The sequence below is a fragment of the Motacilla alba genome, chromosome 3, assembly GCF_015832195.1.
Source record: "Motacilla alba alba isolate MOTALB_02 chromosome 3, Motacilla_alba_V1.0_pri, whole genome shotgun sequence".
Classification (NCBI taxonomy): domain Eukaryota; kingdom Metazoa; phylum Chordata; class Aves; order Passeriformes; family Motacillidae; genus Motacilla; species Motacilla alba.
The window spans coordinates 61,644,688-61,670,864 of record NC_052018.1 but is presented as its reverse complement, the minus strand read 5'-3'; the positions used below and the strand labels follow the sequence as shown (position 1 = coordinate 61,670,864).

Genomic DNA, 26,177 nt, shown 5'->3' with positions numbered 1-26,177 from the left:
AGAAGCTGAGGAAGGTTACACAGTGCCATGTGAGGGCATCTTGGCAACTCCTAACGTTAGATAGTCTAGGTACTGGGGAATAAAATAAATTTTTTACCTGAAACTGGGAAGTTCTAGGGCAAAAGTAAAGGTGATGAAGCCTTGAGCAAGATTTTGAGGTCCCTGAAGATGAACAATTTACTTTGCAATATCTAAGGGTGACAAGCAGTACATTATATTATTATATTGTCCCCAAAATAATGTAATGTCTATCAATGTTCCTTGTTTTAGCTGTGGGTGTTGTCACCCCAAGACAATTCTTTAACTCAAACACTAGAGGAGATGCAGTAGCTCTACACAAAGCTCTTCATTTTCACACAAGTTTCTGTCATGTTTGTAAACCCTCAAGTTCTCTAAGTGTTGTGTAGATTCTCTTATACTATATCTCAGGAAGCCTGACTGCAAAGAAGAGCAAGGAGGTATAAAACTGGCAAAGTAGAGGTACTGCTCAGCACCATTAGAGTCTTATTTTGAGCTGCTGGAGGAGAAAGAGTAGAGCCAGTGTTATTTCCCGGGATGTTATCTTCTCCCAGGGAGGAATAAGAAGGATGATTGTGGGATCCCCTTCCTCTCTCAGGTGGTGGCCTGCCTACTGCTTTACTCTGCACTGCAGGTGAAGAAGCCAGTGATATGCCACTTAAGCCAAGGGGGCAGTTTGTGCAGCTATGGTTTAAGAACACTTTTCTGAGGGTAGTGTTTTTGCACTGCACCAGTAATGCTGTGTGTGCATCAGAGAAGTCTTGAAGTCTGCTTCTCCCTACAGTCCCACTGCAGTCCCACTGCCTGTTGTGATAGAAATGTTGTTAGCTGCTTTTTGGAGTGGCTTGCAAATGTGGGGACAAGACTGCCCTAAGTTCCCTCATCACTGCTTGCAACTGCAGCTAGACTCTTTGGGATTTTAAGCAAAATTTTAAATTCTGAAGGCAAATTCCGCTTTTTTTCCCCCTGGTAGAGCAGATGGCTCCCAAGTGTTAGAGTTTGTGTATATCTTTCAGGTGCAGATAGGATGTGCATCAATTTCAAAGGAGCACTCTCAGGGTGAGCAAGGTGAAGGCAGAAGTCAAAATCCTTCCCAGATCAGCATTTAACTACACTTTAGTGTCATTGTTGCCTCTTGCCACGATCTCCTTTACCTCTGCTCTGCCTTTAAGCTTTTCCCCCAGAGCAATAAGTGCAACCTCATGCAGTTGATCAGACTGCTAATGGAGAAGGGGGTTTGCCACCATGACAGCTGATAAGTGCTTGCCTGAAAAAGCACCAAAAATAAACTTCTCAGCACAGGGGGGATGGAGTTGTGTGACCTCAGGCTTTCCTTTTCTCTACTTTGGCACACCACACCAGTCTTTTACACCTTTGCCTTTTACACCTTTGCCTTTTACAGCTTCTCAAGAAAGCACCCAAGTGTCCACAGATGCAAAAGTGGTGCTTCCCACAGCAAAGAACCCATTGCCTGCTACTGTGTTGGATTGGTCCCCATAGCTACTGTGGTCCCCTTCACTTTCACATTTTCATGCTGGCCTGCATGGTCTGTGTGAATCTACATGACTGGGGATTTTATTTTATTTTATTTTATTTTATTTTATTGTATTGTATTGTATTGTATTGTATTTTACTGTATTTTATTTTAACTTCAAAAAATTTTTTTTCCTTCTCCCCATTTTCACAGTCATAGTGTATTACCGGCAGGATGAAAAAGGAAAGAAAGCATTTTGACAATATTAGTAGCTTGGCAACCAGAAAGCTTTCCCGTGGCTTTGCAGAGGAATTTGGAGTGCTTATGTTCTGTACTTCCCTTTATCTTGCTATGCACTGTGCACCAGAGCTCCAGTTCTGCAGCTGATGCCATGAAAGTAGGTTGCTGTGCTCAAATCCAGGGTTTTTCTGAGTCTTCTGAGTCAGTTCAGTGTATGCATTGCTGATTTAGATTGCTTCCAACAGGGATCACCCATTGGCTGTCTCATGCTATTTGGAAGGGGGAGTAGGGGAGATATTACCTTGGTTTCTAGGAACAGAAACAAAATTATAAAAAAACACTTACCTGTATCAAACTGGGCTTCTTCTCAGCTAAGGAAAAAGGCAAAGAAAATTTTCACATGCTCCATGATTTGTCTGCTTGCCAACTCCCTGGTCACATTGGCTCGACCCAAATGTGAGAAATTAGAGATCCTTTACACAGGTATGGAAGGACTTCCCATAGCTGAGAAGTGGCCCTTAACCCGTTTCAGCTTTTGCTCTGTCAAAAGTGACTAGTCCAAGATATTTACCATTCTTAAGCATATGAACATTTCCACTTTGCTCCCAATATTTTTCTCCTATTTCATGATACTAAATCAAATTCCATTATGTGTTCATTTATAGAACAAGCTGTGTTCTCATGATATTTATGGATGGCTGCATCACGTGCTTTATGCAGGTCAAGAGACATTGCAAACACAAAGGAACAAAGATGATTCCCAAGCACACCAATGCACTCCTCAGCACGTGGAGGACTGACTTGCATAGCTGAAGCCTCTGCATGGACCCTGTAGAGAGTTTGCAGTGCTTAGAGACCCTCAGAAATGAAATGCTGGGCTAGGTGAACCTTTTCTGTGTGTATAGGAGGGATGAAGTATGGTGGGGAGGCAGGGAGGTCCCAGCCTGCTGCAATATGTGTTAGTCTGTAGTAGTGGTAAGTAGGGAGAGTACTGCAAAAGAGCTGCAAACAGCTGGCCACACGAAGGCACAGAGCTGACATTTACTTTGTAGCCTAGAGATGGAGCTGACACAGCTTTCTGGCATTGTGTTTGTGGTCTGGGAAGCCAATGAGCTGTCTGGGCCCAGGAACAATCTGAAGTCAACCAGGTAAGGTTCACACTGTATCCCCTTGGTCTCCCTGTGAGAGAACTGCATGTTCTTGAAGAAATGATAATTAATTTGCCTTACAACAATTTTTAAGGAGAGTAAATGAGGTAGACTCATAAGCATTAGCTAGTGAGTTTGACATCAGTCCCAGGCAAAAATGCGAAACAGATGATGCAGAGACTGAGCCAGAAAGAATTAAGAGATTGAATACAAATAATTTCAATTAACACGGGTTGGGGGAACCTAAAATGCAAAACCTATACACTATGTATCAAATGGGTTCTTCTGTGCCCAAATGCCAGGTTTCAAAATACAAGTGCATTTTGGGAACTGTTTTCACTCATCAGGTGTGATTCAGGAGGTATCCAGCAAGAGCTGGTCCTTTGCTCCAGCTGTGTGGTGCTACTGGCACCGACTGGCAAGAAAATACAAACTTATATTTAGGTAAGAAATGAATGCATTCATTATGGGCAAAGGAAAGGCCATATAATCAGGGACAAGACTAATTAGATCATAGTTACATATTGGGAGGCTCAATGTTGAGAGGCAGTGGTTTTCAAAAATACTTGCATAATAGCATTATGCTGGAGGCACATGTCAACTGATGAGCTCTGTCTCAGAGAGCTGAGACACTCCTCGCATGTATTTGCAACCTTGCAAGGAGCTGTCTTGCTCTGGTTGGAGCACTGGAGTGGCTGCTTCTGGGATACTAAGTAAACTTTGGTGTCCCATGTCTTCCTTGAAACACAATAATCTGAGGAGGGTTCAGGAAGCCTTGCAACAATGCAATCTGAGCTACTGTGAAAGAAATTTTTAAAATTCTGAATCTCCTTTGCACCTAGTGCTAAAATCCCTTTGCAGCTTTCTAACTGTAATAATCCAACACATTGTTCCCTGAGTACTTACTGGACAATACTAATTTGGACCTCTTAGCTCCCATTTATGAATACAGACCACAAAGATCTCTCTGTAGAGGTATATTGTTGGCAACAACAATAAATTGCTACTTTAACATGTCTGTGTGTATCTATATAAGATTAAAATAGTGGTCACTGGTGATGCTGAATCTATTTCAAATTTGAAAAAGGAAGGTGACTAATAAGTAGCACAAGTAAAAAACAATACTGCACAACTTACATCAGACAGACTGCTAAGAAGGCTGGAAATGAGGGGTCCCAGGTGTTAAAAAGCCTCCAGCAGGATGCTTCCTAATCAACACTCAGAATTTCTCCTTTCAGTTTTAATAAAGGCTTTGTTTCCCCTGGATCTTGCTGCTTCTGCCTTAATTGCCACCTGTCAGACACAACAGAATGGCATCTCTGGCACACCCGAGCCTTGGCTATCCTGCCTTCTCAGCACCAGAAAAGCTTGCTGAAATGATCCCCTCATACTGCTTTTCAGTGCACAGGTAGTTAAATGAAAGAAGTTTAATTCTTTCCCATCACCCCAGAGTCAGCACCAGCCAGAGATCCTGTACAAAGCATTCACTCATGCTCCTTTCAGGTGGTAACTGCTCGCGAGAGGGGCAGGTGGGGGTAAGCCAGAACCAATTAAGGCCTTTATATCCACTCACACCAATGCAGGGGCAGTTTCTGGCATTATTCCAGCATCTCTGAAATCAGGCACCGTCCTTGTTTCTCAGTGTTGCTGTCAGCCTGGCAATGGAGCTGGAACTCTTACACAGTTGCAGAGAAACCATGGTTAAACACTGCCTGGGTGTTACAACTAGCAGGAAGGTTTCACTGGCTAAATCTGACTTCTAGGTTACTGGTGCTGCTCTTCAAACTGCAAGGCAACACTTTCCAGTCAATACCATTGCTTTGTGCAAGAGCTGTGGCTCTCTTCTGTGTACTCCAGAGACAGATTGTTTTCTTAATTTTTTTTTTTTAAATCAAGTAATTTAAATCCTCAGTTTTTGATGTCATTCTTTGTGTGGCAGCTAAGAATCCTACACCACAGGGCACCCCTGCCAGAAGAGGCCTCCTGGGACAAAAGAGCTGGAAGCAGTAGAGTGGGTTGTGGCGAGGGTGAACGCTGTCGTTGAAGCATGCAGACAGTGTCTCCAAACTGCACAGTGCCTAAAATAACAAGCAGTTCATTTTGCCTTAAATAGACTATGTATATGATAATCCAGCCTGCTGATGAGGGCCCTCTGTCCTTCTCTGCACTTACTTAAAATGCAGAAGTTTTGTCGTCATTGTTGGTGTTTTGTTGGGGTTTTTTTGTTTTGGTTTTTTGTTGTTGTTTTTTGTTTTGGTTTGTTTTGGTGGTTTTTTTTCTGTTTTGTTGGTTTTTTGGTGGTTTGTTGGTGTTTTTTTTTTTTTTTTTTTTTTTTGGAAGAAGAACTAGAAACAAGAGCCTAGCCTATGCCACTATGCTAACAGTACTTTATTCTCCCTGCAGAAACACGACCAGCATTTCCCCCTAATCCCAGCTGGGAGGATAAAAGTCCTGAAACATTGGTACTATACCAGCAAAAAGATCAGGTTATTTCTGTCACTGGAAAGTCAGAGAAGAAGGAATTAATCCCTTCAAGCAGAAAACAGTATTGAGTCAAGAACCACCCCCTTAACTGTTCTGTGTCCTGCCCAATCTATTGCATGGATAGTCAGAAAGGGTCTTTCCATCTAAATGCTGGTGTTGTGTGGGATTTAGGCTGGGAATAGAGTCCCTGTAACACAGATGACAGACAGCCTCTATGATATCTAAGCTCATCTCTTGGGAATGGGGACCCTAGGAGAGAGGAAAAGCTTTTCCCCAAAACATGCCTTCTTTGGACAGACCCATGTCACTTGAAAAGGCTCCTCAACAAGCAGAGTCTTCAGGATTCTCTGGGGCTCCTCAAAAGGGACTGGGCACTATTTCTCCACCAGTGTGAGTGCTAGCAGGGCACTGCTGTGGTGGTACTCCCAGGGGGATGTTTAGCTACCAAGGAGGAAAGCTCCAGTGTACATTCTGGTGCCTGTGTGGCCGAGCAGAAATGAAGGAGGGGCTTGAGGACTGTGGAACTGAGAGATACATGCAAATTTCAGTTAAAGGAAATAATTCCTCACAAAGCTGTGCCTATATTATGCCTGTTGCAGATCTATTTGCTGGGTACTGTGGGGTACTCAAATATTGCAGTGAGGAGGAGCCTGAGGTTTGCTTTATGCCACAGTCACCTCTCACTGAGCACACTGGTCCAGCTACTCTGTGCTTTCAGGATAAATGTGCTCTTGCTGGACCTTCTTCTTTCCTGGGATGCAGAAGAGACTGACCATGACAGAGACAGCCACCACACACATCATGTGCATTCTTCATGGCAAAGGGGATGGGAGTCAAGGAGTCAGCCCTGGGTGCAGGCTTTCCTCGTAACCTTTTGCTTACATTCACAAACAATGCCCTATTGTGGTGTTTCCTGCAGATTACTCTAATAACCACTGAGCAGTGAAGCATGAGCATGTGTTCAGATTTCTTACATTGAATTCTAATGTGATAAAACATGCCAGCTTTCTGATAAAAAAGGGTTGATAAAAATGCACAAGAAAGAGAATTGGATAAAATGGAGCACATGGAACTTTGCTATAACTCTCGAAACTTGGAAACTTTCTGTAAGAAATTGATTTTACACCTAAGGGCACACAATGTTGGCTTTCCTTTCTGCTATTTTATAACTTGTCAGTTATAAAGACACATCTCTTCTCTGAAAACGCATAGCCTGGTTTAGGTAGTAGAGTTTTCATAAAGGCTTGATTGCAGTTATACTGGGGGTAGGGGTTTTCGTGTGTGTGAAAAATACATAACCCTTGCCTTGCATGGTATTTGAGGCTGCAAATGTTGATTGAGTGCCTTGCCAGGGAAAAACAAGGAGTTCCAGAGCTCCTATGTGGCTGCTGCACTGCACATGTGCTTGAGCATTAGAAGTCTTTACTGAACCAGCAAATTTGTAGTATATCAGGTATAAAACTTATTGTCAGTGAAATACATTGTAGGCAGCTGAGCGAAACAGCACCAAAGAGGAGCAGAATGGTGACTGTGTTTGGCAGTTCAGTACCAGGCTATTGGCAGCAGGCTCCTGACATGTGCACAGAAATGTTCTGTCCATGGAGAAGGTCACCCTCCCCCATATTCTGGGTTGTCTTTTGTCCTTTAGACTGACTCAGCTTCTAGCAAGCAATAACCTGAGAGCTATGTAATGTCATGTCGTTTGGAACAATTTGCAGTCAGACAAATTATGTTCAGTGTAAAAATTAACACACAAGCCCAAAAAAACTTCAGAAAATGTAGGGATTTTTCTTATTAAGGTGTTATGGTCCATCTGTTAACCAATGTTGCTAGACAACTTATACAAACAAAAAATGCCTTGCACGAATTGTGAATCAATTTGTCTCATATTAGTTAATTTGATGGGCCAAATTATTTATAAAACACCTAATACTTATCATTTCATAAGGAAATACCATATTTGAATAGGTTACTAGCACCATACTACTTTAATAACACTACTAGTTTTATTAAAGTTTTTCATCTACTAGTTTAATAATGAAACACCTTAAAAAGCAGATTTTTTTTCTATTAGACTGATAAATAGACATCTTTAATATGTCTTCCTTTCTATACTTCTTACAGTTCATAAATTTGAACTGCAGTAAGTCTCGCTGCTGGAACTCCTATTCAGACTTCTAAGAATTTTGTAGGATTAATGGGATGGTTTAACACAAATGTTTATGCACTGAGAAGGTTTTCAGTGATGCTGGCCACACAGGAAAATTTGCAGTTTTTTACCTGAGAGTGCATGCAACTGACTTGCATTCGTTTCACATATCTGAACATGGATATATTTGTAATTACATAACTGTAAATACATTCACTTAATGAATTATTTTACTAAAACACAACCTGTCTTGTGAGGCCAGGAGTGCTGAACAAGGGTTAAGTCCCTGTACCTTTAAAAAAAAAATTGACTTTTATTAGCTTGAACTGCAAGGATTTGACCCCTGACAATGTAATGTTATTTTAACCACACTTTGTCTTGAATTGAATGGGTGCCTGCCTGTATCCCCATACCGGGACATTGAGCTTTTGTGAAATTCAACTGCACAAAATGAAGGTGGCCCTATTTTGTCCCTTAACCAAAAGGTGATCTCTCTTAAGTGCTACTCTAGAAAGGAAGATGTTTTTTCTCTGTATACAATATATAAAAAAACTAAAAAGTGCTCTGTGCTTTCCTCAAATGTTAGTCTGCATACTGCACTCTGATTTATGTTCAACATGTCAGGATAATGGGGATGGAAAGCACAGGGCACCCTTCTTGGTCGCATAAAAACATTGTAAAACATTCTGAAAGTCCTCAGTCTGTCTCCAGCAATGGACCATTAAATAAGAGGAATAAACACAGAAGGGACCATTGACCTGAGCTCTGCATAATTTACTTTATGACTGCCAGCTACATTCACAGATTTACAGGCACTGTGTTTTATCACCATGTGTGAGTCAAGGTTGTGGTTCATAATTACTGTGCAGTTCATGGGAAAACCCTAAAGACATCTTGTGTTGTATTTTAGTAATTTAAGTGAGTGGGATCTGTGCTTGAGAATGCTTTGGGTGCCCCTTGTCCTGCTCCATCACCTATGTAGGTGAGACTCTATATAGAATCCTGCTTAATGATTTTGGGCAAAACAACTATTTACTGTGCCACACAGCTAATATACAAGGAAATGCCTCAGGTATTCTGGAAAGGGTAACTGTTTAAAAAGAGAAGTGGAGTGCTTGTGAGCGTCTTATGTAGGGTACCTTTTCTTTTGTCACCAGCTAGCACAGTTCTCCAAGTGACTTTACAGAAAATAATGCCAAGCTGGATTTTGTGGGTCATACCCCACAACCAAAGGCATTTGTCTTCCATCCAGAGAGCCAAGTACAAGCTACCTGCAGTGCATATGAAGGCATTTTTGCATGGTGTGGGGCTGCACCTTGCACCCACATGAGGTTCTAGAGGGAGTTTGGCATTGCCACCTGGTTCCCAGTGCTACCAGGGACTGTGGAAGGGGCCACAAGAGCTCCCCAAGTAGGTGATGTTTTCAGAAATGTGTGTTTTCTTCCTTTCACAAGGGGTCTTCTTGGGTTAATGTTTTCTGCAGTTAAATACTTGCAAAAAGCAAGTATTGTGAAATTAAGTCCTTTTTCTCCCAGGAGGTGACATTCCAGTGAAGGTCTTATTACTGGCTCTCCCACATCAGCTTTGCTGTATCTATACTGGAATGTAATTCAGTGAGCCATAGCACCATGAAAACATCTGATGTACTATTTTTTTAAATGGAATTTCCTCACAGAGAAGCTATCTTCCTGGGTATTTCTTCTATCAGCCCAATTTAATTGGATTGTAGCTGAAAACAATAATATTACATTTACATTAGCTTTAAAAGCCTCCTCATTTTTGCCCCTGCAGCTCATCTGGCTCCGATGTTTCTGCATTTCAATTTAAAGAATTTTTTTCATTTGAACTGACTAAATGCGCTGCATTAACAATCTGCTGTATTAAAAAGTAGTGAGAAAAAAAAAAGTGTAATATTGATGTTTAGTCTTGCTAAAAGCACTTTTCCCAAGAACCACTCCTGGCTTATTTGATACAATTGTTTCTGTTTCCTTATGTGTGGGTTTGGAACTGAATGAACCCAAAATAAATCAGGACAAAAAAGACCCCCAGGACTAACGTGGTTAAAGCATGCTGGTTCCTCTGGCCACCAGCAGGTCAATGAATGACACACAAGGATTATTTAAATAGCAAAATGAGACTCACAGATTGACACTCAATTTATACAATCACCATGTAAAGACCAAATGCCACGCATATAGGAAGAGCTGGAGACAAAGCTCACCAGGCTTTCTGCCCTGTTAAAAGCAGCCCTCAGCAGGGGGATGCTAGCAGGTTACCAGATCAGAATTCTGCTACATCACACTGGCAAGGGTGCAAAACCCGACCCTTTTGAGCCCTCCCTGTGCATAGCCATGCACACTTGGCCATACAGAAGTTAAAAAGGGATGATATGCTTCCCAACATCAAGGCTGGCTTTAGAAACAAGTGGTGTGTAAAACCTACTGCAAAGGCAGCTACCTCCAGCTAGGAGAAGGAAAGTGGCTGATTCTGAAGGTTCAAAACAGCACCCCAAACAAGTGCTTGGGAGGGGAGAGAGGTGCATGGTGTGCATGCTAGCATGACATTGGATCTGATGGTATCTTTGAGCCAGTCACACCTTTCTGACATTGCTGCTCAAAGTACAGGGCCCAGCCAGCAAGGCCAATGCCCCCAGAACACATTCCTGCTCCGGAGGTGCTGTGAATCCCTGGCAGAGCAGGCTGTGAGCTTTGCCAGCCCCACCTGCTTGCCTCTGACTGCTCTTTGTGAACCCTGTGGATCCTGTTAATGAAGAGCCTTGTGGGGAGCTGGGGCCAGACAGGCAGAGGAGAAACAGCCCCAGTCAGTGCTCTGCTAGTGCTGGTGTGCCTCTGCAGCCATCCAGACCATGACAGAGTCAGCAGGGAGGGAACATCACTTCCCTGTTAAACCTCTGGGGAATACAAGTGGAAAGGGGGATGCTCCACCAGCCCTACTCCTGGGAAAAATAACAATTGGTGTTTGCATTTCATTGAGAGGCAAGAATTGAGAGCAAAAGCCTCAAATTTGCAGGAAAGACAGTCTGCACAAAAGCAGGAGATTCATTTTACGCCTTTGTTTTGGACATTTGTAACTGGTTGTGGGCTTTCTTACAGATCAGCAAAGATGTAGACCAAGCACCACAGCTGCAATCATGGTAGGTGCAAAAATAACCATGGAATGGGTTGAACTGGAAAGGACCTCTGAAAAGTAATTTAGTCCAACACCCCTGCAATGAGCAGGGCCATCTTCAGCTAGATCAGGTCGCTCAGAGCTCTGTCCAGCCTTAAATATTTCCAGGGATGGGACATGGACCAGCTCTCCAGGCTATCTGTTCCAGTGACTCACCACCCTTACAGTGAAGGATTTCTTCCCAATATGGAATCAAAACCTACTACCTTTCACATTCAAGCCATTCCTCCCTTGTCCCATCTCCACATACTCTTGTGAAAAGTCCCTCTCAGCTCTTTTGTAGGCCCCCTTTAATGTACTGGAAGGTGCTATAAGGTGTCCCTGAACTTTCTCTTTTCCAAGTTGAATAACCCCAACTTTCTCAGACTGTATTCATAGGAGGGGGCTCCATTCCTCTAATCTTCTGCATGGCCCTCCTCTGGACTTATTTGAACAGGTTCATGTCTTCCATGTATTGAGTGAGTCACAGTAATCCAGGTGGGGTCTCACCAGAGCAGACAAAGAGGATTTTCCATGATAGAAAACTGTCCAGGGCCAGGACAACTGCTTTATAGCATCTGAAAGAAGCAGACAAAAGACAGGAGAGAGAGTCTGCCAATGAGGAGTGCAGCTGAGCAGGATGCCCTCACACCTTTTGTAGTGAACTCACTCCTGCCATCACCCCAAATGAAACATGGTAATGGTACCTTGGGGACAATAACACTTCCCAAGGACCAGCAAGAGTTGCTCACATGCTATAATAATAGATGCTGTGTAAGTGCTGCAGATGGAAAGAGGATATTGGCTCAATATTTGCAAAATGGGAATAATAGGCCCAAGTCTTCCAGAAGACTGTTCGGCAAGTGTGGTGCAGGAAAGAATGTCCACCACCAGCTCTTTATTCTGCTGCTCTGCAGCCACTGATGAATTAAGTGCACGGTGTCTTGCTGTGAAGAATAAGTGGAACAGACACAGGGAGATGTCTGACATATATTTTGAGGTGTATTTAATATTGTAGTGTTTCCGGATTCCACAAGCATGCTAGGGGTTTTGGCTTCAAACCAATGTTTGCATCAGTACCATGTGTCTCTGGAACAGCAGTGCTTACTTTAGAGCTGGCTATGAAAATAGTTTCCACTATAACCCCTTGTTTTCACATGCTTCTTTTATTTTATTTTGAAAATCCTCTTTTGAGTCAAAAATTTCCATCTGTATCTTTGCCAAAAGGTGAAGTTTTTCCCCCTTCTTTTTCTTCAGCTTGGAGGGAGAATCTTTCAGATGTTTTTGAGTCATGGGAGAGTGGAAAAAATGCATTTTCCCAGTAGGATAAAAAAAAAGTCCACATTTTCACAGTAGTAGAAACACACAGGGAAAGGAAACTGAAGGCTGAAACTTGCATTTTGGTCCAGACATTTATGTAGTAAACCAGCTTCATAGGGAAGGACTTTGATTTGCCAAAGGCAGAGATGATTCTGATTTTTGGCAGTTAATCAGGCAGGGGTCCAGGTTTGAAACTTTGCTGACATTCAGGATATTGTTCAAGCTATTGTCTTTACAGCTGGCCATTTAAAAAGAAAAGAACCAGTCCCCAGTGGACTTCTGCCCTTCAGAGCTAATTATAGTCTAGCAATACATTTGCATTCATTCTAAAATCTAATTGAATGGAGTGGAACTAGAAGAACACTGGTGCCAAACAGTTTCAAAACTTTTTCTCAATTCTCACACAAGTCAGCAAGAGCAAATGAATGTTGTTGAAATCATGGGCAGGCTGATGCAGTTCAAAAGGGCCAAAGTACACGACCAGGTGCGTACACACGACTGGCTTGAGCAAATGAGAAACTTCATTCAGTACGGCTGCCAATTTTTTTTGTTGGATGTCTTTTCCCCTTCACATAGGATAGGAGGCATCAGTGCAAAACTCTGCTGTGCTGTGTGTAGTTACACTGAATCAGTTAAAAAGCAAAAAAAGAAAAATGGAAAGGGGAAGGGAAATGGAAAGAGGTAGGCATCTAACCATCATGCTGATGAGGGATCCTGCACCCCTGTGCTGCTTTCTATTACTGTTTTCTCCCATTGAGAGTTGTAGTGGATACATTACTAGTAAGTCCCCTCCATGGGTTCCAGAAAATCCACAAGATCTAAACAACTCGGGGGCTGATGATACTGTTGTGACCCTCAGTTTCATATTTTCTGGCTCTTTTGAAACTTTAACTACGCAGCCTGCACATTTCATTAAACCTTTTGCTTTCTATCATTCCAAACCTGCTCCAAGTGTACATACGTTTGGCAAAGGCATCCAAAACGATGTGTTTATTTTGCTTCAGTGCCAAAAAGCAGTGATTCATTAAGGAGCTTGGAAACACAGAGGAAAAGCCACAGCCAGCAACCGCCACACTTGCCCTGAAGAGCAGAAAGCTGTGTTTTTCCAAGGAAAATGGTTAGTGCAGCTGAATCAGTATCATGGCCGCTTCTCTCTCAGCTGGACAGGCTGGAGAGCACAGGAATACTCCTGGATAGCTGGGCTTTGCTGCAGCAGCCGCAGCCAGAAGGCAGCCAGAAGCTGCTGTTAGGCCCAGAGGGGAGAGAGAAAAAATGCAAAATGGCCAAGGGGAGTTGGTCCAGCTGGTAGGAGACTTTCCTTGAATGATGAATTAGGGACCTCCAGTACCATGCCACTGCTATGGTGAACACAATGAAAAGTGCAACAGGCCTTGAGAGAAGAGGTGGAAGAGGAAAGGTGGTGACCTGGAGAAAGAATAGGCCTCCAGCTGCCTTTAGCTGCCCTACTTCATTTTCTCAGCTGGGGACATGCCAGCTTGTATCAGTAAAGGGGCCTGTTCATTCTGTTTATTGTAGCTACTGATATAAACTTTATCAGCAGCTCAAGCCTTTGAAAATCTGGCAGAAACCCGACTATTGAGGAACTCTACACTCCAACGTGTCATTGTTACACCACTGTTTTCTTCTTCCCCAGTGGCTTGAACTAGGACAGGCAGAATGCTATTTATAATTTCTAATGTAGTCCTTTTTTGTCTTTCATCATAAATCTGGAACCCTGAACAAAATTGAAATCTGGTGACAAACACACTGTTGATTAGAAAATGTCTGATGGTTATTTTCTGCCTGGAAAGGAAATTCTGTCCTGTGCTGTCACAGTGCTGCCACACAACAGGAGGCACTGGGATCCAGGAGCCAGAATGAGGCATAAAGGAAATGATCATGTATGAAGTACATTAATATCAAGAGTTCTTGCAACTAACAGTCAACAACATGTAGAAGAGTTTTGGAAAATTCAAGGTTTAAAATTTAAACCAGGACTGTGGCACTGACATTATTAAGTATTAGGATGTGACCTTACAGACTTTGGGTAATATGTCATATCACCTACTGGGGGGTTCCTCACCTGTTTTTCAGGAATATCTGATTTAGGCTTAGGGACATCACATGATCCAGTATGCCAGTTCCCCTTGATGCTTTAAACAAAGACAGAAGGTAGCTTTTTCCAGCATCAAGTGAACACTACTTAGCCCTTCTTAAAAGAAGGCAAGAGTCTTATCCTGAAGAGCACACAATTCTTATAACATATTAGTTTTCAGTAAATTCAAATTTAACAACTCCAGATGGGTCTGATTAATCTCTCATTTTTTCACTTTCATAATATTACACAAGTAGTTCTCCAAAATCTGCATGACACCACTTCTGCTACTCATATCAGAAATCTTTAGGCTGCTGATAATTTTTAAAAGAATAGATGTGAATGTAATAGTACTCCAAACAATTGGTGCAATACCCTGAGTCTGTGAGAAAATGAAGGTTCCTGCATAGGCCAGGCTTAATGAAGTGAAGCAAGGGAACTGACTCCAGATCATCACAAGCACAGTAAACAAACATTAGCAACAAGTGTGGGATGGAGGGAGAGGTCTAAAATCTCAGAGGGATTTAAAGTTTTAGAATATTCCTTTAAAGAACATTAGGGAAAGAAAGCACCATTGAAAGATATTGTGGAACAGAACTGGCTGGGGATGAAGCATGTAGAAATGGAAACGTAGGAAGAAAGCACAGCGGGGGTGTAGGGCAGTTTCTGAAGCTGAGGAATATGCACAGGAGAGGAGTAGGTCTGCTCTTCACAACTCACTGAATATTTGTGTTGGGATCATTTTCTTTCTATTTTCTGCCTTTCAACCACACACCGTATGTAAATTACTTTAAAAGTCCAGTGTGTACAATACTGCAATCTGTTATTAACATAACAATAGAGATTTTTCAACATACTTGCATTCTTCAAGTCTGTAGAAGTCATTCCTAGAACAACTTGCTAAGCAGCTACTTAATATGGGAAAGAGCAAAGTTAAGTTAAAGGGAGCAACATAAGAAAGCCACAGATCAGATGATAAAACCGCACAAGTAGATCCATAAACATTCATCACTAACAATTTAAAACCATATTGATGTGTTTTTTATGCAAGTTTCCTCCAGGCACAGGTAAAACCCCTGAGTCAGAGAGCACAAAGAGATGCCCATGGCTGAGGGTACCTAGCACACAGCCTGGGTGATAAATTATTGAACTCCTGTTGCCATGAATTGTTTACCTGTTTCCCAGTATTCAAAACTGGCTTGCAAACCATTATGGTGAATAATTTAGAGTAGCAAACAGGTTTGCAAGCACAGAACCTATTTGGAGATAATTTGTGAGCAGAAAGAAAACCTGTCTGTGCCAAATCACCAGGAATGGGTTTGCCCAGCTGTGCTATTTTTCCTGCCTCTGATGGCAAAGATCTAGTAAGGATAAATAAGAACAGACATTGAAACAGGAGCTGAGATCATCTGAATACTAAACAAGTCTGAGCCCCTCAGATCTTCCATAGGTGACGGCCTTGCTACCCATCACCCAGTGCAATCTTAATGTGAACAGGCAAATCTCAGCCAAAAACTTCTGCTGTATGTTTTGATCAGAATAACCCATATTTGCATAATAACCCCTGTGATCTAAAGTTCTGAACCCTTAGCTTCCAAATTTAGAGAGTGAACTACAGAAGCTCCTCTCAGCTCTGTATAGCTGCCTTCCATTCTACTATGTGGACAGTATGCAACGGGGATTTTTGTGGGAGGAAGACTAGTGATGATCACTCACAAATACAACAGCCTCTTTTCTAAGGAAGACTTCAAGTTCTTTTTTTTTCCTTACACTTGGGCACTGAAAATGGTAGGTGACACTGGTGAAGGCACAGCATTGCTAAGACATTAAAAGTAAAAAAAGGACACATAAAATTATCTTAAAATATTTTCAAAAGAGAGAACATTTTGGGGTTGTTGAAAAAGTCTCTGGTTATTACAAGGAAATGGCCTAAACGCCCAATACACTGCCTGTATAATCCATGAATATGGCCTGTGACTTTGTTTTGATGGTGCCTGTTTAAGAACTGCATTTGGTTTCACAGAAAACAGAACTAGCTTTTTGCTCAACCACAGCTGACATTTCAGTCTCAAGCAAAGAGACTGTGGTGGTATCCTCCCCAAATTCTTCCCCTAATGACTGCAGGTCCTCTACAGACAGGTACAAATTCAATGCCATTGTTACAAACCTTACTGCGACCATGGCTAAAAAAGTGACCTAGCTTCTTGCTTGTGTTTGCTCCATGCCATGACCTTTGCTTTGTTTGTTGTATCATTCAGCTCTGCAGCCTGCCAGACACTGTGCTGATCATCTTCCAGCAGTTCTGCACACTGGCAGGAGTTGTGAGTGGGTGGAACACATAAGAAATTACCTGTTCGGATAATTTCTGCTCTGGACTCAGTGCCATCCTCTTGGTTTTTCTTAATAAGCACATGGAAAATAGTCTTTTCCTGTTACATTTGCCAGTCCTGCATCACAAATCCTGGGATGAAATGTGATAGACCCTCCTCAATAGATTCTGTTAGATTTAGGGCCATACCTTAATCTTGGTAACTGAGAGAATAGTAATACAATTTCACCTTTCTAAAATGCCTCTTTACATGAGCCTACAGAACTGCAAAGACCAGCCAACAACATACTACAAGTTGTAAGTCATCTATTGCCATCCATCATCCCAGTACAGTAAACACACTGAAATAGACCTGGTTTGATGTTTTATTGAGGGGAAAGAATTTACCCTTTCATACATGAGATAGATTATATGTGTATTATCTCACTCTGACTTTGGAAAAAATTGGAAGTTTTACATCATCTTCCACGAAGAGATCTCATGCCAGCCATTTCAACAAGTGAGACATTCTAGTTTTACAAACAAACACTTCTGAAATTCGGGGAGAAGTTAATAACCTATTTTTTTCCCTTTTGGTGGAATATTTCCCTTCCTGAGGGTCAGCAGAGTGTCTCTTTAAGAGTACTCTCCATAGTACTTAATGCAGTAACTTTGAGCAAGAAGAGAAGAGCTGTGTGTGTAGCATGAAGCAATCAGACATTATTACTCACACTGGAATCCCGAATCTAACTGGGACACAGGTTCCAGGAACCCCATTGATGCTGCTGTGTCAGAACAGTCTGGCATGACTTACTGGCATCTCTTGTACCCATCAGAATTTCCTTCAGTACAAGACTAATCCTGGATAAAATGGAGATGCAAATTTTAATCCCGAAATTCTCACTTTAATTTTCCCCTGCCCGTTTTTGCTTTGCTTGCAATTGTGGATTTCCAGAAACCTCAGAAGACTAAAATACTGCAAAATGCTTAGAAGTCCATTTGTGCGTCTTATCCTCTTAGATGTTTAGGTGCAAAGTGGAATATACAGCTTAAGATATCATAGGATCATCTACACCCTAAAAAAACAAGTATACCAAATAAAAGTGTATTTTATCTACATAATTGTAATCTTAAATTTCTGCTAGAATAATTTGTTATATCCTTAAACTTTCAACGGTTCTACATGCCAGCTATCAACTCGGCAAGAAACCTAATGCACAGATGAGAGCACCTCTATCATGCTGCAGAATTAAAGTCTACAGACAAGCAAATATTAAATCTGTGTATTTTGTGTGGATGCTCACATGTGAATGTCAGTAGGACATTAGAATCCCTTCTGTATGGAGGCAATTACATAAATATAGCTGTGCATATGAGAAATGTAATATATCTTTCAACAGCCCAGTTTCCCTTACCATTCATAGAAAAGAAAGTCGTCACCATCAGTTAACTCAGGAAGAAAAAAACAGAAACAAACACAACAACTAAACCAAAATAAATTGGCAACTACTTCAATTACATGAAGGATGTGGTAACTAAATTTCATTTATTTAGCTCACAAATTGACTTTGAGGGCTTTATGACGTCACGTGAATCATTGCAGACAGATGGTATACACTTTTGCATTGTAAACTGGGCTTTTACGCAGGAGGGGAACACAATTTCCTTTGATAAAATTAATGAGATTCACCAGAGGCAGACAGGAAAACTTTTATGTTCCTGTTTACAAGTGACTCCAAAGAGGTAACTCGAGTTTCTCAAAACAAACCTTTTAAAAATAACTTTTCAAGGTAAGAAAAATGAATGTGCCAAATTGCATGCAAAAAAAATCCTGAGAAATTAGTGACAGAAGTCATCTAATACAATAAGCTGCCCTTCTGGAAGCCTTTCCTTGGGTTGACAAAGGGACCATTAGGCCATCTACCTTGCCTTTGACTCCCATTGCACAATTCAGCCTGGCTCTCTGCATAAGCCCCACTCAGCTGTCTTCAACACCGTGCTTTGTATGGAACCTGGATTTGGGAGTGTCAGACAAAGAGTCCTTCCTTCAGTGCTTGAACATCCAGGAGTGTTGCAATGCTGTTATTTCCTTGCAAGGGCACTCTTAAGATGCAACACGTCTGTCTTTCCAAAGTGCATTGGCTTTTTCCTCACCTTTTGTTGGAGACCGCTTTCTGTGATTTCCATCTTATCTTGTGGATCTCTTTCCAGCTCTCTCACGCCACACAGCATCTTTTTAAAGGAGAGACAACAACGCTAGATATGGGACAGTACTTTTTGACTGATAAAAAGCACAATGATGCAATGGCATTTTTACCTACCCTTTTCTACTTGCACAGCTGTATGTACACAGCAATCCCTTTTCCATCAGCACTAGCTCACAAGGAGCTCATGTTGAATTTCTCCTAGCTCCTGTATGGAGTGACTTTCAAAGATACATTCCTTGGCCATGTAGGTTGTGTTGTTCCATCCTCCAAGTCTGACTTTTTTCTCATTTTGACCCTATTAAAACTTGTTTGAAAGACCTGAGTTTGTTAAATAATCCAGATAACTCTGTGACTGCCTTGTTCTCATTGTCATTCCATTAATATTTACTGTCTAAAATTGCTGCCAGTGGTAATCTATTTAGGCTTTTTAAAGCTATTTTAAAAAATATTTCTCTAGATTCCTGATCAAAACTCTGAAGAGCCTCTCTGCAGCTCACCAACATCTTCCTTAAATGCTAGTGCTGCTTGGACAATTGATCTGCTTTTCATTTAGCTCTTCATCTGTTTGTGCTTTATTAATTTTGTGCTGTACTCACTTTTTTCCTCTTACTAAATCAAGTACCTAGCAGAAGTGTATTACACTCAAGCCTCTGGCAATTTAATGCATAATCATATAAAATGAGGAAATCAAAGAGCTGTTTACCAGGACCTATTTTCTGTAAAAAACCATGAAGACTAGCATTAGTTGTATTCTCCATGTATTAGCTGACAATCATAATTCTTCTGCCTACCACACAGGCAGCAGAAACTTCTTGAGCTCCTTTTGTGTCCTTGGCATGTACACAAACACACTAACACACTTCTCCATCCTTGAAACACCACCACAGTGCCAACACATGCAAAGATCAGCTAGCCAGACATCACTTCAACCCTTCTAGGATTTTCCTCTAGGATTTCCAGACCACTAGGAAATTGTAATTTCACCATGTCTTGCTAATAGATGTTCTTTAGGTGAGCCTTAAGGGTCCTCCTGTGATATATATGCATCTCCCTGCTTATTTCTAGATGCCGCATAGTAACAGCTATTAGGCGCTCAAGTTTTTGGGGGCTTTTATTTTTATTTTATTTTTGGTTAACAGTTACTTGTTTACTCAAGCATTGAGCTTGTATCACTGCTTGGGTGACGTTTATGCTTGAAGGAAGACAAATTAATAATTTGTTCGTTTTGCCCTAGAGCTATATGCACAATGTCTGTTTCCCCCCATCTTCCTCATAAGTTTATCCCTTTGATTCTGTCCCTTCTCGTCACCTGTTACGGCAGAGAGCTGTCTGGATGCAGCTGTCTTTGACTATCTTCTTTCTCCCAAAACTAAAAGTAGTCCTGTCTTCGATTGTGTACCTGTGCGTGTGGCGAGCGCCGGGCACTTTTCCAGACCTCAGCCACAGCCAAACGAGCCTGGTCAGGATGCCGTGCCCTGCCCGGGCGCTCCTTTTCCACTCGTGACGGCAGCGCAGCCTGAAAACTGCTCCCAACAGCAAAGCACCTCAGGCAGGGCTGTGGGATCGCTCCCTGAGGCTGTCTCAAGTTTCCCCTGTACCTTCAGGGAGGGATGAGAAGAGGAGGGAATAACTCTGTGCCTGGAGTAAGGCTTTGGAGAGGGCAGGGGTAGGCAGGGACAGGGACGCCAGCAGCGCGGGAAGCCCCGCCAGCTGCGCACCGTCCTTCCCAAACTCCGTGTAGCTAAAGGGAGGGTTTCTGTCTTTGATTTCTTTTTTATTATTATTATTTTTTAGTTTTAAATTTTTTAAGACCTCTGCGATCGCGGCGCTGCCCCGCTCGGGGCCGGTGCGGGAGCGGCGCGCAGCCCCCGGGCCGGGCGGGGCCGAGGCGGTGCCGGGGCGGAGCGGGGCGGGGGCGAGGGGCCGGGGCCGCGGCGGTGGCCGGGCAGCTCGGCGGGATGACGGGCAGCAGCCGCCGGCCCGCAGCCGGAGCGGCCGCCCCCCGCCAGCCGGCGGGGAGCGCGGGCCCGGCCAGCACCGGGATGTCCCCTCGGGAGCAGCCGCGGCGGAGGCTGCGCGCCCCGCGGGCGGCGTGAGCGCCTCCCGGCCGAGCCATGGGCCAGACCTCGGTCTCCACGCTGCCCGAGCCTGCCGGCGGTGAGTAGCGGAGGCGGCGCGGCCGGGGCGGGGCGGGGGGCTCCCGCCGGGGGTCGGTGGTGGCGGCGGGGGAGCCGCGGTGCCCGGGCGGGCGGAGCGGTGCCCGCTGTCCCGGGGCCGCCGCCGCCGCCGCTGCCCCGCTCCTGCGGAGCGCAGGGCGGCCGCTGCCGGCGCTGCGCTGCCCGGATCGGCCGCCCCCGGGGGGCGAGGGCTCCGCCGTGCCTCCCGCCTTCCCCGGGGCTCGGGGCTCCTTCTTTCCCCGTTATTAAACAAATAAGTACGAAGGCTTCCCCTTCGTAGGGAAAGGGAAGGAGCTCTGGCACCTCGCCCAGGAGCGCGGCTAGTAACCCGCCCAGCTGGTTGCTTTTAGCTCCAGGACATTTTATGTGTAAGCAGACTGTTGAAAATAAATAAATAGCGTGTGAGTGGAACTGTTTCGGGTCGTTTTCCCCGCCACCTCCATCCCCCCACTCCCATCCCCCCAGTAAAGCAGTCCTGGCTGTTCGAAACCTTTTGAAGGTAGTACGAGCTTCTTGGGAATGTTGTTCAGATAACCCGGTGTGTTTTAGTTACTGAAAACCAGAGTGGGTCTCTTCCCACAATAATAGGATGTAGAATCTAAATTAACTTCAGCGAGATTTGAAGTTTCCTGCGAAATTCCTGCATGCCTGTTTTTCCTCAACGCCTGTTTCCTTTACATCCACTAAAAAAACCCCAAAAAACAACAAAACAATAAAAAAAAACCCAACCAACAAAATCCTGTTGTAGACTTTAATGCTGAAGACTGAACTTTATCCATACTTTACTTGCTGTTAATGTGGGAATGTTTTGTCAAATAGGAGACAGTGCAACAAACTTTCTCTTTTCCCCTTTTATTTTTTCTTCATTGCTGTTTCAGAGAATAGTTTTAGTATTAACACATAATTTTCAGACAAACTTGGTTATATTCCTAGTCACACCATCCCAGTCAAAACCTTGGATGATTTTCTCACCTGTCAAACGTTGCATGAAAGAAAAATTGGACCATTTCCAATAAATGTTACCATCCCGTTGAAGGTTTCACCCAGCAGCCAGTGTGTTAGGATTGTTTCAAGGTAGTCATCGGAAAGCAGCTGTAAGGAAACAGATGGACCGGTTAAAAATTTTTGTTAAGCTTCCTGTACAAAAGAAGTGTAAAACTTTTTTTGAACAACTCTTAAGTGCAAAAGTCTATTGTGAGAACATTTTGCCTGGGGGGGGGGGGGGGGGAGCTATATCTTGACTAAGGGTAACTGTGGTGCCTATGTTTGCTTGGCTGGATGATAATGGACAATAATTGGGCTGAATTCTTAGCTTTATCTCAAAGAAAAAAAATTCACTGTTGAATTCTTTCCTGATTGAAAGCAAAATTTTCGATCAGGAGTGTTGAGAGACAAGTATCTGAACATGTAAGTTACAATGATGCTGCCTCAATATTGCCAAGTAAACTTTAGTTATCTTCATTTTAAGAGCCCTGCAGTTTGTGATGAGACAGTGGTAGATCCTCTGGGAGGTTTCTGGAAGAGCAATTCCACTGCACTTTTATCAGTGTTAAAATTGTTGGGAGGGTATATCCTCAACAAGGAACGATAGGGGCAAGTGGGTTTCTGGGTGGCATGGATTCTTGGGGGTGCCCTCATTTGTTTTCTCTAGTCTGTTTTACTGACATCATGTGGACACTTAATCCATTGTGAAGTTTGGGAGGCCCTATCCATCTGTGATGAGGGCGGGAGAATGACTTTCCCTGATTCCTGTTCCATGGGTTGCCCTTTAGGCAAGCAAGCCTAAAATCTTCGTTGGTTGTGGCGTACCAGGCAGCTCCAAGCCATTTAAGTCATTGACAGCTGCTAGAGATTAGAGTTGAAGGAGATATCTGTCTTGCACACGCAGGGGCTACAAATCTGTTTTAGTGCTAGGGAATCAATAGTGCATTCAGATCCCCAGTGAGCCACACAAAAGCAGCTGTGAGGAGTTGCTTGCCTCTTTGCTTCCTTTTCCTCCAGCTCTGCAAGCTTGGAGGGCTCAGACTCTACCCTACGAGCCCTGCTGTGCTCCTGCAGGGCTCAGAGGGGCTGTTGGCTCTGTGCAGGGAAGGTACCACTAGTAAATCACCATGAGGCCTTTGGGTAGACTGGTAAAGTGGACATGGTTTGGTGTAGCAAAATAAAGTAAAAGATTTTTCCTGAAATTCACAGAGTGACCTGGAAGAGATAGAATAAATACATAATGCAATACTCAGGATGGACCTCAGCCAGTGTCCTGAAGGGTTGGGTTTTTAAGATTTGCTTTAAGTTAAAGGTTTTACTCTCAGAATATGTTGAAGTACTTAAACAGATCAAGGTCCTAGTGTCACTTTCCCATTAAGGGCAGGACTGAGGCTTAATCATAAAATTCAAAGTCCTTCTCGACTGGGCAGATGTAGACTCATACCAGATGGATTAGCATGCCCATAAAGAGAGGAAGAACTTCAATTTTCATATGCCATTGGAACTTTCTTTAGCAATACCGTTGTGCTAGAGTTTGCCATCAGCTGCATGTGAGTGGGTGTTGAAGTGTTGTGGACAGGAGGATCTGGACTTTAATCATCTCTCATAACTATGAGTGGTAGATGGGCAGCAAAGCAGGTCTTGGATTGCCTGGTTGGTGTCCATCGGCAGCTTTTGCTCCTTCTCCCAGGTTACAACTTTCCAGTCCTTTAGATAGTTTTTTAAAACTTTGTTATTTGCCATGGCTAGAAAATGTGAACAAACATCAGTCACAACAGGAGCTTGGGAAGACAGTATGGACAGTATAGATATGTGGATAACGAGGAGCACATATCCTTGTTCATTTTCTTTCCTCTTCTCTGATTTTCCCACGCCTAGGAGGACTTGATTAGTATGATCTCTCCCCATTTACTGGCTGGAGCTGAGTGCTTTTGGGGTTATCAGCCACTGTGTGCAAAAGCTATCTCTTCTACTTTCTGATCTACAGCTTATCAAAGGGCAGCAGAGCTGTGCACTTTTTTCAGTTAGTTTTTTTTTCTCCCTTTTGGATTTCTTCTTTGGTAGTTCAGTACCAGCCACAGCACAGAGAAACAGACAGTGGAGACATGATCAGTATATTGGGAAGGAGCATTTCAAAGCAGAGCTAGTTAGGTGGGAAAAGATTTTTGTTCTTTCTTGAGTAGCAATGCCTTTTCAATAATGAAATTTCCAGTAAAAACAGACCTTGTTAGTGTTCCTAGGAATAGGTCAGGCAGCTCAGCATGGAATGTGGAGCACGAGCAGAGGGTATGGGAAGGGGTAGGACAAGTTGCAAAGGGTAGGTCCCGGGAAACTCTTGCCCCACTGGTCAGGGTGCTCATTGGGGCCAGCTGAAGATCGGGGTCAGAGCCCTGTGCTGACCTGCTGTGCCAAGGATGAGGTCTGCAGGGCTGTTTACTCTGGGCTGGGGGGGAGTTCCTCTCCTCGCATGCGTTTTGCAGAAACCGAGCACAAACTGTCTGGCTTGCATTTCATCCTTTTACAGACACACAGGTTTTTTTTTTTCAAGGGCATGAAAATGTACTTCAACAGCACAGGAAAACCATTTCCCACCCAGCTCCCCCCATGAGATGAAAGCAGTCACTGGTAGGATCCTGTTGTTTGTTGACCTTGGCACTCGGTGAAATGATTGTCATAGGTCAGAAGTGAACATGTTTCTCAGACTGCTGCTTTTCATCTCTCTTGGCTTTCTGGGATTTCCTGTTCATGGATGAGGAAACATCAGCTTCACCTGTGTCTGTGCAGAGGAATTGTAATTGTGTTAACTGTCATAATCCTGAAATGAAATGGAAAACTAATATTTGCTTCAGCACTTCTAGGTGCCGGTAAACAACCTAATTGGTTATCCATGGAGAAATTCCAAGACTTGTCTAGTAGAAGTTGTTACTCCATTAGTGCTCTGCATTAGTAGCTGCTTGTGAGCCTTACTGAGGGCACTGTTGTGGAGCAAGCCCTCCTGTTCCTGAGGAACTGGACATGGAGATGCTCAGCCGTAGACCTAAATTCTCATCCTGACTCAGTCCACTATGACTCTGAATGTGCAGAAAAGACCTCAGAGTAATAATTCTTACAGGGTTTAAAAAGGAAATTGGTTTTTCTGCTCTGGCTGTTTTTCCTTTCTAAAGTGGAAGAACTTTGAAACTCCTTGCACTTTACAGGAAGGCATTTCAAAGCACTTACAGGTGCAGTGAGCTACTCCCAGCACACCTGTCAGCTGGTCATTTCAGGTTTTGCTGCACTTGAAAGAGTTGAAAGTAGAGCTATTGAGATGAAATGGTAAGTTTCATTTGATGTGAAGCCCCAAATGACTTGTCCACAGCCATAAATGACATTAGCAGAGAGCCTCATCTTCCTTATTTTTTTCCTGAGATTTAAATTGGTTGGGGACTTTGAGGCTGAACTCTCATAAGACTACGTTGGGAATCCTATTCATTTCTCCCTGTTTTTTTATGCTTTTTTGAGTTATGCAAGAGTTTTAAATATAATGTAAAGGTGTACTGTTTTCATTTGCTGCTGAATTTCTACCAAAGCTATTCAGCTATTTTTGGGAAACTCTTCACCCTGCTAGTGTTGTCAGATGGGACTACAGTTGTGACAGCTTCAGAATTTGGGTTAATTAAGTATGTAATCTGCCTTGGACTTTGGGCTGATTGAGTGGATATTTTGGATGCCTGGTCAAAGGTATAAAAAGCCCATGTTTTCAGACAGAATGGGTAGCCATGAAGTTGCCTGCTACTAATGAGAATTGCAGGAGCTCTTTTTAAAAGTTGATGCTTGTGTTTATTGAGCTGAAATATGAAAAGCAATGGCAGCTGCTGGAAGCATAGGTCTCATCATGCTCCCAACACCATGATTCTGATTTGTGCTGTTGGTGAGGGTCTGAATGTAAGTGTGTGGAATGAATCACTATTTATAGAGAAAAAATTGTGCACCCTATTAAGTGCAGTATGTTTATGGAATATGAAGTGTACGTGCTGCTGCGTGCTTTGGGATCCGCCCGAGCAGAGCGGTGCCCCCGCGGCTCCTCAGCTGCAGCAGCTCCTCACTGCAGAGGAGCCTGCAACCTGAGCCTGCACCCTGGGGCACGGCCCAGAACACGGGTCTCATAAGGACACGGGGCACCAGCCACACCACGGGGACCACATGTGTGTGAAAACAAAGGGGTAGTGCTCAACAGGTTGGTGTCTCACCTCTTCTCCCTCTGAGGCTGCTTCAGGGATGACCAGAATTTCTCCTCGTTTAGCTGCCAGGGTACGTGACCTTTCGTGTCAGGCATGCTGGCTGAGATATCTTCATGTGCTGATGTTTGGTAGCCACTAATCACCTGTTCGCAGCGTTAATCATCAGCTTCCTCATCTGCCATGAG

The 26,177-nt window shown here is 43.3% G+C and overlaps 1 protein-coding gene across 4 annotated transcripts in view; it reads left to right on the top strand.

Moving 5' to 3' along the window:
- PHACTR2 (phosphatase and actin regulator 2) overlaps positions 1 to 26,177 on the top strand; it is a 128,417-nt gene that overhangs the window by 35,364 nt on the left and 66,876 nt on the right. The window contains exon 1 of one of the 4 annotated variants that reach the window (XM_038130860.1): positions 20,531 to 20,768. The exons of the other annotated variants lie outside the window; for them this stretch is intronic. Within the exon in view, the coding sequence (XP_037986788.1) occupies positions 20,726 to 20,768 (43 nt within the window). The 5' untranslated portion in view covers positions 20,531 to 20,725. Of the gene's footprint in view, positions 1 to 20,530; positions 20,769 to 26,177 lie in introns of those variants that run through there. 4 annotated transcript variants of the gene reach the window in all.